Source organism: Buceros rhinoceros, unplaced genomic scaffold (assembly GCF_000710305.1).
Source record: "Buceros rhinoceros silvestris isolate BGI_N320 unplaced genomic scaffold, ASM71030v1 scaffold3873, whole genome shotgun sequence".
In the NCBI taxonomy this organism is placed as follows: Eukaryota; Metazoa; Chordata; class Aves; order Bucerotiformes; family Bucerotidae; genus Buceros; species Buceros rhinoceros.
In genome coordinates this window covers 21,713-36,283 of record NW_010405218.1, presented here as the reverse complement: position 1 = coordinate 36,283, position 14,571 = coordinate 21,713, and the positions used below count along the sequence as shown (strand labels likewise).

Below are 14,571 nucleotides of genomic sequence, written 5' to 3'. Positions count from 1 at the left end.
GATTCCCTTCAGAGGGAGTTCTTCCCACCAGGTGGGTCTAAGTCCAGTTTTCAGTTACAGACAGGGAGTTGATCCTGTGGACTTAACGATCCAAGCTGGGTTCCTCTGTAACAGTTTTCAGTGTAGTTAAGAACAAAACTGTTTATTTTTAATTTGCAAGCACAGTGAACACAGCCATGTACCCCAACGCTGCCCTTCCCATATTTCATGAAAAAATTCAGCAAAGTACTGCTGGTAATGCGAATCATCTTGAAACTACCATCAGCCACATGATTATCATGAGACAGCCCAACAGCTCATAAACTTAACTCACTGCCAAATGATTCAAGTAGTACTGAGTATAAAAAGCAGGGGGTGGGGTGTACATATTTATTTATTTTAAGTAGCTGAAATTTCAATACTTCACCACCAGTCCCCATTTAAAGTGCTAGACAATTTAGTAACACACTTTCGTCGCTGATAACAATTGTATTCCTGAACGACAAGCTGCAGTCGAGCTCCCAAGGAGCATGAAATCAAGTTCTGACTTCTGAAGCATGTGACAGAACCCTTCACCTGTACTACTCAAATCTTTTGGTCATGCTTGAAAGTTCCCATTTCTCCTTTCCAGAGTGGGAGTGGTGCTGAGCTACAGTGCAGCAAGCTCAGAACCTGTAAGCTCAGAACTGTGGAAGTAGATCCAGATCTAAAGGTATAAGGAAGCACAATCACCTCACTGAAAACTTACGACAACGTATACCTGTTACTGAGACACACTGTCCATACAATATTGCCTTGCTGTTGAAAATCATATTGGACTCTTAGTTTCCCAGTATCACTTACTCTGGTTTACTGCAATAAGCATGATAACCACAGTTAGAAAAGTTTACAGTTTATCACATTAAGTAAGACTTTCTGCAAGTAACTAGTAACTAACTAGTGTAACTGTTCAATTCAGGAAGAGCTACATTTAGATTTTTTCTGCATGTCCAACTATTTTGATATTGTAAGTGACACACAGTTATGTTCCAGTTCCAAAAGATGTATCTGTTTCTTATTTAGACTTTACCATATTTTTATCAAGTTTTAGCTTGGATGAAAAAGTATCAAACACTTCAAATACCTATCAGCTCTACTAAGTTCAAACAAAGATCTAAGACCAATATCCTGCCTCTAAAGTAGAAAAACTGGATGTGTAAGAACAGAAAAAGCACACAATGATGCCTTTTAATATCTTCATGTAATGCATGATATCCTGTGGCAAGGAGTTTTGTAACTTAACCGCATGTTTTGTAAAGAACCATCTCCTTCCAATTTGGAATTGGCTACCTTCACTTGATACCTTCTAGTGCAATAAGGGCCAACAAGCAATTACTCATCATACACCCTCCTCGAAATACACGTCTGTACATGTCTCATCTCAGTGTATTCATCTTTTTCCAGACTGAAGAAACACAGCTTAAAGGGTTCCTCTGTCTTCCCAAACACAATGTGTAAGATACTTCCAGATCAGAAGGTAAAGAAGGTATAAATTCCAACCTCAAAATTTACTCTGCACTCAGTTGTTAAGCAGCAGCATGACTTGGGTTACCAGACCACTTCCTTGCTGTGATGCATGAGACAGCTGAACTAATCTGTCTTCTCTGTGCCGCTGTCTGATTATAGCTGCTACTTATACATGAAAGCATTCTACTCCTTTACTATTTGCTGAGTGCATCTGTGAAAATTTTTATTCTACATTTACCTTTCACCATGGAAAGAAATCAGCTGAGAATCCCCTACCACAACTGGTGCCAGCTTTCTCACTAAGTTTTACCTCAAGACAAATCCCATCCATCTCCAAGATTCATCCAGACATGCATGATTTCTAAACAACCATCTCCCAGTATAATCCACTTAAGTCTCATGGATTCTGCTATTCTCTAATGACATAATTTGTCTCCAAACTCAATTCCATACACTCAAACTCTGTCTTTGGAAAATCTGAAAAAAGAAAGAAAAGAAAAAACTAAAAGAGAAGGAGAAACATGGGCTCAAAAGGTTTACAAATCAGGCAGATTAAGATTTCATCCTGGTAACAAGAGCACAGACTTAAGAGACCTTAAGAAAAAACAGTGCCAGCTCCTCTCCCTTGCACATTAAAAATAAGCATGTAAACCATCTCCTCCTCTTCTCAGTAAGAAGCAGTCTTACTTTGATTACAGCATGCATCAGGCAGCAGAAGATTAACAGCCTAAGTAGCCGCTTCATCTACAGAATCAAATAAGAGGCAAAATGTCCAGAGAACAACAAAACAGGTAAGATACAGACAACTAGAAAAGTACTTAGGCAAAGGTACCTACAAGTCCTACAAAACCTTGGCACATTGCAAGAATTACCAAAACTATAAAAAAATGGAACCTACCTGCCAGAAGAATACATCTGTTAGAACACATCATATCCCACCCCCAAAGCTAAATCACTCATTACCACTAAAACAACTATTTCGAATTTTAAGCTACAGGTGTTTTGTGACAAAGGAAAAGAAGAAGGAAAAAGCACTTGGAAGGCACTGAACAAGTTATTTTAAACTATTTTATCTATCTGCTTTTGAGAGTCCCGTCTACATGTTTAATATCTTACACTCTGAAGGCAGAAACCTCAGGCTCAACTTCAGCCACCGATACAAGCTACCCAAGAATTCTGCCTCCAGCCATGCTACAGGGAAGAGCAACTAAAAAAACAGATAAGGAAATAAACACCAAAAATACTCCATGGTAATTTATGCTAGACATTACCATATTCTAAAAACTCGTTTCCAAGTCTAAATTGCTATCACTTTATGAACATCATTTTCATTTCATTTGTGATTAAGAGATGAGAACAGAACCAAAATACACCAACTTTGATATATTACCAAAAAAATCATTAAGACTTTTTTACTAAAATAACAGAGATACAGCAAAACTAAGTGCAGTTACCTGCTTCATGAAACTATCAACTTAGTCTTTAAAAGACAAAGCTATAGCTACATCAGAAACAGATCATACCCAACAATCACACAGTGAACCAACTAGTGACAAGTTCTGTTTTAGTCAATGTTTTCTCCAACATTTGTACATCATTCTTAATTACAAAAAAAAAAAAAAAAAGGAACGAAATAGCAAAAAATTGCAACTAACTTTATTTTAAGGGTGCCAGCATCCCACAGCCAAAAGCATATTGTTCCATCTGCCCCGGTTGAAGATAAGTATCTCTTTGAGCCACTGCACAGTGGAGAGAACTGGAAGGAAGAAGAGGGAGAAAAATACAAAAGGTTTCCTGTTAATCTGTTCTGGGTGTGCTAAGAAGTTCCTCAAGTCATTAACTTCTCACCAAGAAAACAAAACAAAACCCCCAAAAATCAAGTAGCAAACCATACTTAAATAAACTGCAATAAGACCAAAATAACACAATGCTGCCCAATCACTCTCCTTTCAGAACAACCCTTCTGGGTTACTTGCCAAAGCATTCTGGGTTCTCCCTCCCCACAATCCAAGTTGTGCAACAGCATGCAACTCTAACCATTCAGCACTGACTGCAGTTCTAACTCAATGCACCTGAGCTCAGACTCACAGCCTGCAAAGGAAAGATAATTCAAAACAGAACTGCCCACATCATGCAATTTTTTTCAACAAGGGTTACTTTTTCAAGGGTCAAGCATTTTGACAATAAACATGTTATTTCACAATGTGTAGCATGAAAATTCCTTTTCACTTCATGGCTTAGTCACCAGGCATGCATTTTTAATAAACAGAACGCTCCTGGGTGGTTCCTTTTTCAGTCAAATGATGCATTTTATTGCTCAGGTAAGTTGGCAAAGCAAAACCTACCTGCAAAGATGTTATAGATGCACTGTGGCCCTGCAAAACTGCTAAGGGTGCACAAGTTCGAAGGCACCAAACTCTGATCATTTTATCACAGCTTCCAGCAGCTATCATGGTGTTTTCATAGTTCACTGCCATGTCAGATATTTCAGCTGCATGCCCTCTCAGGGTAGCCAACAGCCTTCCATCATCTGTTGCCCAGATTTTTACAAGGCAATCATCTGATCCCTAGAAGTAAGGTAGAAATCATTTCAACCACACCATCAGCTGTTTTGATGTCACAGTTAACCAACACAATGAACTGAAAAACAGAACTAGTGGCATACACAGATAAATATTCCCCCCCCCGCTTTTAACAGTTTTTCACACTTCATTCAAAACACAACATAAGATTACATGAATCCTCAACAGTGTTTACAAAGCATGACGCATTTATAATGTAGATCACAAATCCTACGTCAAGTTGGATTTACGCTCTTTAGTAAGATGCTTTTTTGAAATCTCCAGCACAAACAGAAGAAGCTGTTGCGATACATGAAAATTCAACATGAAAATGAAGTATTAACTAGTATTATAGTTGTAATTTAGCATTATATCCACTTATATTTCTTATCTTCCTAGATTGATCTTCATGCCCTACCACAGTAACAGTGAGGTAAGAGCCTGTATGAACAGCTACCCCATTATTAAGTTGAAGTACTATAAATCTGCTTTGATAATCACATTAACAAACACTGACCGCTCCTCAAACTTCAGAGGCCTTTATCTACCTATTTATACTTCATTCATGTTTTGCTGGTCTCCCCATATCATTGTAAGAGCTGCTTGCCTGTACACAACAAATTCACAGACCTAGCAAAAATTTCAGAACCCCACCCTTCATTTTTCATCGCATTCCTGATCATTGTAAGAGCTGCTTGCCTGTACACAACAAATTCACAGACCTAGCAAAAATTTCAGAACCCCACCCTTCATTTTTCATCACATTCCTGCACCTCCCTGAAAGTATGAATATTTTTGCACCTCGCTCAACATGACATTTGAACACTGCATGCAGATGCTGACGGAGGAGATTTGCTGCAAACATTTCATTCATTTGCTTAGGTTCAGAAGCAATAACAAGCTGGGTGTTGGGTTTCAACATCTGGAGCACTGATCTGCCACACACAGGTGCCACAGCAAGATGTGACATCACTATTAAAAAATTTCACCTGGGTTTTTCCTCTTCCATCTATTTATTGCCTCCACACAAGTTGATCTAGCATTTATTCTTTAAAGAAGTCAGAAGGCAGGGCAATACTACCACCCACCTTTCATAAAAAAAGGTATCCAATGTACAGGAAGCAAGAGCCAGATTTTTAAAAGGCTGTTAAGCGTTTGGTGAACCTAATGACCGAAAGTCTCAAAAAACATGTAGGGGCTACTGATACTATTTCAAAAGTACAGTTTTTGTAAACATGTATTGTGACATATATTTTCCTCATTTAGCACACTCTTTAGTCTACATTCACATACCTAAAGAAATACCACACTGCCACAGCTCAACTAGCTACTGTTCTGGGCAACCCAATCCCAGGACACCAATACCCACCCAGCTTGGGAAGTTCCCACTGACACAGCCACTACACGTGAAATAGAGCTGACCCACGAGAGATCCAGGCAACCACTCCAGGAAATGCTTTAAAAGGGAACCCAGATACATCCTGCAGTTATTGAAATGCATATAAAGTATTTGGAAAGATTTTTCTTTAGCCTTTTTTTAACAAATACTGACTAGCCTGTTTACATTGATGCACATGAACAGACAATTTATTTATTCTTATTTCCTTAACTTTTAAAATGTTGTTACTACATATTAAAAAGAAAAAAATCATTTCTTTACTTTAAAAGGTAGCTAAGTTTTACTCAGTAGATTAATTCAGATTCAAAACTACTATCTGAGAGAAGGATATAAACAGCTTACCTGCAGTTACCTAACAATTACTTGTAGCAATACCCTGCAAACCAGGCAACTTCCTTGGGCTTATTTTTCTCTTAGTGAACAAGGATTTGCTTCTGGCTCACAGACAGTTACTCAGAGCAGTTTATCTCTTCCTGTATTATTTGTATCAATTCAGACAAGATATGTATCTCTTAATACATCAAGACACAGCTACAGCCCCAGTTTTTGAAACAGTAGAAAGCAAGCTGATCCCCCGATCTCTGCCCTAGTAATTTTTGGCATAAACTTCTGAGCCTCCAGTTAAGGCTGTCAAACTAATTCTGTATCACTGCACACTCATTTTAAAGAAGTATTTCAATTAAGAGAAGGTACCTCTTCCCTCAAAGAGAAAAGTACCATCTGAGACTTCAGATTTCTCTTCGGTCCTTCAAGGACTCTGAGGCTGAGTCAGCATAAAGAGCACCACTCTGGACATTTAACCCCACCACTCAACCAAGGACTGCTCCCTCATCCAGTCTTGGTTAGTTACTGCAAGCAAGGTGTAGTTTCTACTTCTAAAAACTTTGTCGTAAGAGAGATTGTTGCAGCAATGTGTCTATCTGATGCAGGGACATGTCTATTTGACAAAGTAGATGGTAAGGGAAGCTTGTTGATAATGACTTTCCCTGCCTCTTGGGTAAGGAGAGCAGTGATGCAGCCTGTACTATTCCCATCTACACATGAAACTTCCATAGGGAGATTCTGTGGTACACATTTGCCATTGGCCAACTGCAAGACTGTTACAGCACCAATCCAGAGGAAAAAAAAAAAACAACAAACAAGTCTGTATAGTTGAGCAGCAATGGACAGAAGGAATCACGGAATCACTGAGGTTTAAAGGGACCTCTGGAGCTTGTCTGGTGTGATCTTCCCTGCTCAGCTATAGGGCAGATAATCCAGGATGACATTATCAACCATTCCTGTTTTGTTATCTTCAGCACATTTACTGAAGTCAAATAAGACAGTCAAGTATCTTGGTTTTTTCTGTGTCCTCTCTCATCAGCTCTCCAGCCCCATTCATCAGGAGGCCCATTTTCCATAGTCTACCCTTGGCTGCTGATACACTTGAAGAAGCCATTCTTGTTGCTCTTCACATCCCTTGCCAGATTCAACTCCAGGCTGCCAGCAGCTTTCCTAACAGCAGCACTGAACTTCCACAGAGTGGCTCTGGATTTCTCCCAAGCCATCTGTCCCTGCTTCCACCTCTTGCACACTTCCTTTCTGTGTCTGAGTTTTGTCAGGAGCTCCTCACTCATCCATGCAGCCTCCTGCCACCTTTGCTTGCCTTCTTGCACATCAGAATGGACCATTCTTCAGCCTGGAAGAGGTGATCCTTGAAAGACAGCCAGCTCTCTTTGACCCCTCCTCTCTCCACTGGACCATACCTCACAGGATTCTTCCAAGCAGGTCCTCAAACAGATCAAATCCTGCTCCTCTGAAGTCCAAGGTTGTGATCCTGCTTTCTTCCTTGTTCTCTCCTCAGAAGGTCCTGAACTGAATAACCTCATGGCCACTGCAGCCAAGAATGCCCTTCACACCCACAAACAGTTCTTCACTGTAACTATCAGACCCAAGAGAGACCCCTTTGTTGACAGCTCCCCAATAACCTGCACCAGAAAGATGTCATCAATGCACTACTGCAGAAACTTCCTGGATTGCTTGCACAATGCTGAGTTCACCCCCAGCAGATACCAGGGTGGTTCAAGTCCACCAGGAGGACCAGATGAAGCTTCTTCTAGTTGCCTGTAGAATGCCTCATCTACTTCTTCCTGATCAGGCAGCCTGTAGCAAACACCCACCCAAACGTCACCTACACTGGTCTGCTTTTCAATGCTAATGCATTAGCTCTCAGTTGGCTCATCACCTGTCTCCAGGCAGAGCTCCACACATTCCCGCTGCTCTCTCACACGAAGGGCAATTCCCACTCCTTGCCATACTGGCCTGCCCCTCCTGAAGAGCCTGTGTCCATTCCTGGCAACACCCCAGTCCTGTGAGCTACTCAATCCACCTCTTTGGTCTGGATGAGATCTTAGCCTATAGACAAAACTGCACCATAATCAAACCATCCCTTTGCTTTTACGTTAGAAATTACATACCTCAAACATTCTAGAGTACCTAGCAGGCATCACTTTAAATCTCTGGACAGTGTGACAACTCTTTTCTGCGCACTGATCTTCAATTTTTTCCAATATCCCTAAGGTGGTGTCATAAAAATCATAGTTGTCTAGCAGCAAGTACAACACAAATTCTGTAATTTCTCCTATTTTCATCTAAGCTAGGACTCTGGTAGTCATTTTAACCACAACAAGTAATGTAAGATATATCATTCCAGTTATTTGGCATGAACCTCAGAAGTTCTTCTGAACTACCTCACAACTTTAAATTGTATCCCCAAGAACTGTAACAAGCACTTGCAAGTCTCTGCCCCATCATGTTAGACTCTATGAATAGAAAAATGAAATAGTCACTTTTTCTCTCAAAATTTTTACCAAATCCTTAAAATGACCATTTCCTTCTAGATCACTGATTTTTTTTATTCAGATCCACTGAACAAAGACTCGATAAATTAATGTACTATGCATCTTATTCCACCTTTACTGCTACTTTTAGCTCAGCTCAAATACTTGCATGAAAAGAAAGTAAACCACCTTCAAGAATATGCTGTAATCAATAAGGAGAACTTGGGACCTCCCAATAAAATGCTCACCTACTCAGAACTACAAGAAGAAATAAGATTTTAAAGGATCTCTTAAAAATCACAGTTGTTTAACTGCACTGCAATGTAGTTGTTAGCATTTAATGCTTTTGTAAAGGCTCCAAATCTCACTCATACTGAATACTTTGAAAGAGATACACAATGTTATTGAAAAAGAAAATTTAAATTATTAGCTCGGTCACAGACTGTTTTTGACATTTATATATATACACACACACAGAGAGGCCCATTTCACTTATAGCTTGATTTATGTCCTTATAAGTTACTGAGAAGCTAAAGAGAAAGAACAAGAAAGAGGAAAGAAATTGGTAAACTAGGTCAGTAATGCACACTTCCAAACCAGTTCCAACGAACAAGTTAACACCACTTTACAGCAGACCTAGCATCTTGCTGTTTAGAACTTTATAATCAGTTTAGAGAAAAAAAGGGTTCCTTTATAAAGCTCTAAGCAGATTCAGTTTTAATACCCTTGCTTCCTTAGAACAAATACATGAACACTCTAAAAAGTACTCAGATTTGGGTTTTTTTCTCCATGCTACTCAATTAGTAAGTTTCCATAACTGTTACTGTGTTTCTACATTCAAATTTGCACTTCTGTATCAAAAGCTTCAAATAAGTTCAAACTCTACACCTACTCGATGCAACAATTATCTGAATAACAGCATCAACTTATTCTGTTCTACCATAATCATGTGATACTTAAGAGCATGAAGAAGCTTGTGTAGTCTTCTCAGAAGCGCAGCCATCACCAAAAAAACCCAAGAAGCAGGAGACAAAAAGTGTGTGCATGGGTAAAACTGATGCTGACAAATAGCCTCATTGCTCTAAAGAGACTTTAAAGTAGAAAGGAATAGGGCTCCCACAACTTCCAAAACACTACAGGGAGGGAAATCACTCACATGTGGATTAATCTCTCTCTCAAAGCAGTACAAAAGCAAGCCATTAATATTAATTGCATCATAGTCTAAAAAACTCAAACCACTGGTCCCGTTTTTCTTGGAGCTGCACAAACTAAAGAAAAACACCCGGTCTACATGCTTTTGCAGTTCTCACATTGTACAGATCAATATTATGAATAAACTACTGACTTTACAGTAAGTTTGCAGCCTGCAGTCATTTTAACGGTTGAACAAATTGTTCAAAAGAGAGAAAAAACAAAAAAGAAAAAAGTAACCAATAAACCAAACCCTGTATTATGAGACTCCTAAAATGCCGCTTGCAGAATGTAACTGATGGAGAGCAGCCTTCGCAAATACGAAGATGTAAAATGGTCAGCAATAAGAGAAAAACATACAACCCTGGGATGTAATGCCACCTGGAGAATCCTCAGAGGTCTATCTAGTAACAGTAAACCGAGGAAAGAAAATTAGCATAAAACCAGCCTGCTCCCTACCAGCTGGCTGTAGTATAGATAGAGGCATGTGTTGTACATCTTCACTGCAGAGAAAGATTAAATGAATGTTAGCAAGTCTCCACAACAAAAAAGGGGGAAAACAAAAGAAAAAAAGGAAGGGAAAATAAAAAGAGTAAGGTAAAATTGTAAATTCTGCAGCATCTTGGCAAGATAACATTGGAGTCCAAACAAACAAGTGGGATTCTATGTGAACTGTTAAAACACTATTGCAGTTCGACTAGCAAGGGCATTGGCTTATACCACAGTTCTTGTTTCCAAGGTTATATCTACAACTGCTACAAATTATGTGCCTATTAAAAAGCATTTGTCAAAAGTGAACCCTAGAACAAGTTCAACACCGGAGAGAACTGATGACAGCATTGCCAAGGTATGGAGTAAAACTGGTTCACTTTCCTACCATTACACAGACTTGCGGGCTGAAGTTAAACTGCCAAGAAACATACAAATTAATCTTGGGTTGGAAATCTTACACAGATATTACCTGGTTTATTACACAGATTATAAACCCTGTTTATTAATCCCTAGAAAGAATAATCTTAGAGAAGACAGGAAGATAAAGGTGGAGAAAAAGGAGATAGCTACCCTTCTTTGCAGTCAGAAACTTAAGTACTGCAAGAACCAGAGAAGACAACACTTGTTTCTATCACCCTGCGTGAGTTCTGCAAGTCATGCTTTTCAGGAGATCCAGAATACACAGTCTCAGAAATAACTGTGATTTCTTCACTGATGGCTGATAGGTCTTTTAGCTGTGTCACTGCAAGTAAAGATGCCTTAATGGTAATTAAATAAATAAATTTTTAAAACCCAGAATTGCCAAGACAATGCAGTTTGTATATTAAGAGTATTTTTGTATATTCAGGGAAAAAAAAAAGTTACGAGGTTGATCTTCAGAAATCTCTTGTGAAATCCATAAAATAATATAAATAGAAATAGTCATTGCATGACCTTGTTGTGGGTTGGCCAAGACTGGACACCAGGTGTCCACCAAAGCCACTCTACCACCCCCCTCAGTAGGACGGGAGAGAAAATACAAGAGGCTCTTGAGCTGAGATTAGAGCAGGAAGAACAATTACCATAGCAGGCAAAGCAGACTCGACTTGGGAACAATGAATTTCATTTACTACCAAACAAATCAAAGTAGGGCAATGAGAAAATTAAAAACTAAAACACCTTCTCCCCCACCCCTCTCTTCTTCCTGGGCTGAACTTCACTCCTGATTTCTCTATCTTCTCCCCTCCAGTGGCACAGGAGTCAGGTAACTGGTACTGCAGTCTATTCATTCCACTTGGTTTCTGCTGCTCCTTCCTCCTCAGGGAGAGGACTCCACATTATTCCCCCGCTCTAGCATGGTGTTCCTCTGACAGGAGACTGTCCTCCATGAACTGCTCCAGCATGGGTTCCTTCCACAGAGCCAAAAGTCCTGCCAGCAAACCTGCTCCAGCAGGGGCTCCTCTTACTCCACGGGCCACAAATCCTGCAGGAGCCTGTTCCGGCAGACTTGCCACAGGGTTACAGGCTCCAGGCATATCCACATTCTCTGGCATGGGAATCTCCACAGGCTGCAGTGGATATCTGCTCCACCATTGATCTCCATGGATCACAGAGGCACCTCCTCCCCCTCATTCTCCACTGACCTTGATGTCTGCAGGTATTTCTCTCACATATTTGCACTCCTCTCTCTGGGTGCAAATACTGTGGTACATCAACTTTTTCCTCTTCTTAACTTTGTTATCACAGAGGTGCTAACACTCGCACTCGGCCAGCGGTGTGTCTACCTCGGAGCTGGCTGGCATTGGCTTTGTTCGACACAGGTGAAGTTCCTAGCAGCTTCTCACAGAAGCCACCCCTCTAGCCCCGCTGCTACAGAAATCTTGCTACACAAATCCAACAAAGACCTACTAGTAGTAGGAAAACTGTGTGATGTCCTGTTTTCACTGCCTTTAGACAAATTAAGAGCATCTTCTTCCCAGCAAAGGCAACATATCCCAGAAGAGTATGACTCACTGTGCTGAGATTACTTTCTTTTCCTTTTAATTTGAAGCAGAACAGAAACAGAATTTGAATTTAGAGGCTTTCAGTGCTTTAAAAGTCTGGAAGAGAGCAGTTATGATGCATCTTCTAGAACCAGTTATAAATCTAAATCAACCTCTTACCTAGCTAACGTCACACTGAATGCTGGAGGTTGTAGAGTAAAAAGAGTAGGAATGATTCCCTATTCACACCTGCAAATGTATGTATTGGCCACAGCATGTCTGGAATGAAGTCTGGCTTACTTTTTATTATAAACTCCTATTTCTACTTACTATACTAAAGACTTCAGAAATTGTAGCAGTATACATTGAAAAGAATTGGCAGCATTTAATTACATAAATGCAATTACTACAAGACAACTCATGACTGTTTATCCACTGACTACATCACACCAACTACAGCAACTTGGATTTTACTGGAATGTAGAATGCTACCCATCAGGTTTTCACTCGCCAACAACCACTTCAAAATGTACACGTAAAACACTGGATTTACCTGAGAACACAGAAGCAAAAAGTTCTGTCCCAGGCCGTCCAAAATGAAAATTCACCAGCCACAATTAATTTCTATGGACACTTTATTTACCACTAGATTGAAGTAATCATGATCTAAACTGGGACCTTTTTCAAGGAATCACACCAGGACACCAGTATACCTGTCAGCAAAGGACTGCCAGCCAAGCTCTAGGGTTGCAGAAGCAATACTGCTCCCTTCACCTTATTTCAGGTTCTTCTACTTTTCTTTTGGAAACAAACTGCTCTTACAGTCAAGAGAATTCTCTCTCTTTAATCACCTTTAAAATCAGACTGCAAAAAGCAAGGGAATGTGCTCACTGAATGATCACTGCAGATGCACCCAAGAAGAAGTTCAGTATATCTCTGGAAGAGAAAAGATTTTAGGAACATAGAAAAGTTTTAGGAAAACGAAGAATCAGAAGAACTTCATAAGGAGTTTTACGCACTTCATCTAGGAAGCACAAACAGCACTTTTTACTTAGAGGTGAATAGGGTGAGAATAAGCGATTTTCATACTTGGTACACTTAAAATCTCTAATCCATTCTGCCATGTCACATATTAAACAAACCCACAACAGAGATCCCTTTCCCTGATAGGTTCATCACGCATAAACTACAGGACATAAAAAGTCAATGCTCGTGACTGCTGAGGTACCTAGCTTGCCAATAAAAGCTGAAGAAATATGAAGTCTCTGCTATGCCTGAAATAACAAGTGAACTAATAAAGAGCTCTGTTCAAAACACTGCAAGTGTTCCATCCCTGCAACCACACATCCCTCCATGCAACAAAGCAAAACGTATGTGAGTGAAAAATTATATTTACAATCATCTTGAAAGAACTGTAGAAGTTAGGACTGCAATACATAAAGGAGAACGAAACTGTACTTCCACCTGCACTGTTGGGAGTTATCTGCCATGATGTTACAAAGGACATGTGCTCCTGGATCCACAATCAACTACACTGAGTGTCTGTGGGAAGTAATAAATGGAGCCGAAGAGTCTCAGACTGGCAAGAGATGTGTATTTGTGAGGTCTTTGGCTCTACTAAAACTGACTACTCACCAAGAAATCCGAATTACACTGACATGTTTCTGATTTAATAATTCTCATTCCCTGGGAAACTTCCAATTTCAGACATACATCTTTTTTTTTAATAGCTAAAAATACTAAGAACACTGGTTCCAAAAACAACAAAAAAAATTCCTAGAATTTCATAAAGACAATTCTTTGTGAACCAACATTTGTTATAACACATCACACAAATTTTCAGTTTCATAACTTCCTTCAATATGCTGTACCACACCTAAGCGTGTCACCACACTAAAATTAATAGTCATGCTTTAAATTTAACAAATGTTACAGAAGAGAGTGAAAATAATCTAATTGCATATTGACTGTCCTCCCTGACTTCCTAATTGGATTCTGTGGTGGTGGTCCATTCTTTTGCTTATGTCTTCCCCAGAGAAAACAAATTCAGAGGAAAGAATCTATATAGGGTAATTCCTTTCCACAGAAAATAACCTGAGTTTTCTGACTGAACTACACAGATCAGCAATCACTACAACTTAATGCAATCTTAACACATGTATGCCAAAACTATTTTAAGTCACAAATCAGCATGGTTATTAAAAAGTATATATGAGAATAACAGTAGTACAGAGTTTATCTTCTCCTGATGTACAACATCAGTACATTTAGCTTTTGGAAACAATTAGGTGACATGCTATCTATACTTAACAAAAAAATAAATCAATAAAAATAAAGATTTTTTGAACTTACAGTAAATATTCGCCTGCCAGTCCGATCAAAAGTTACACAGTATACAGAAGATAAGTGTCCTAAAATTCGTTTATGCATCTTCATATGTTGATAAACTGCAGTTGGAACAAGGCGTTCAAGTCTGTATTTTCCATTTAGTTTTCTTGAAAACAGTGTATCCACTACCAAATGAGGAAAGAAAAAAGAAGAGAGAGCATTTATATTGGGTTCATAAACTAAAATACATCTCCAGGACAGAAAGTTTATTTCAACACTGGACCACTTGCCATACCAACAGCTTTCTAGAGTGGTTATCTCATGTTGCCCTAGTT

The 14,571-nt window shown here is 39.4% G+C and overlaps 1 protein-coding gene across 1 annotated transcript in view; it reads right to left on the bottom strand.

Moving 5' to 3' along the window:
- The window catches only part of PHIP (pleckstrin homology domain interacting protein), a 96,195-nt gene that overhangs the window by 70,906 nt on the left and 10,718 nt on the right, over window positions 1–14,571 (bottom strand). The window contains exons 3-5 of the mRNA XM_010133631.1: window positions 14,261–14,421; window positions 3,831–4,052; window positions 3,141–3,241 (exon numbers count right to left, since the gene is read on the bottom strand). Of these exons, the coding sequence (XP_010131933.1) occupies window positions 3,141–3,241; window positions 3,831–4,052; window positions 14,261–14,344 (407 nt within the window). The 5' untranslated portion in view covers window positions 14,345–14,421. The remainder of the gene's footprint in view (window positions 1–3,140; window positions 3,242–3,830; window positions 4,053–14,260; window positions 14,422–14,571) is intronic.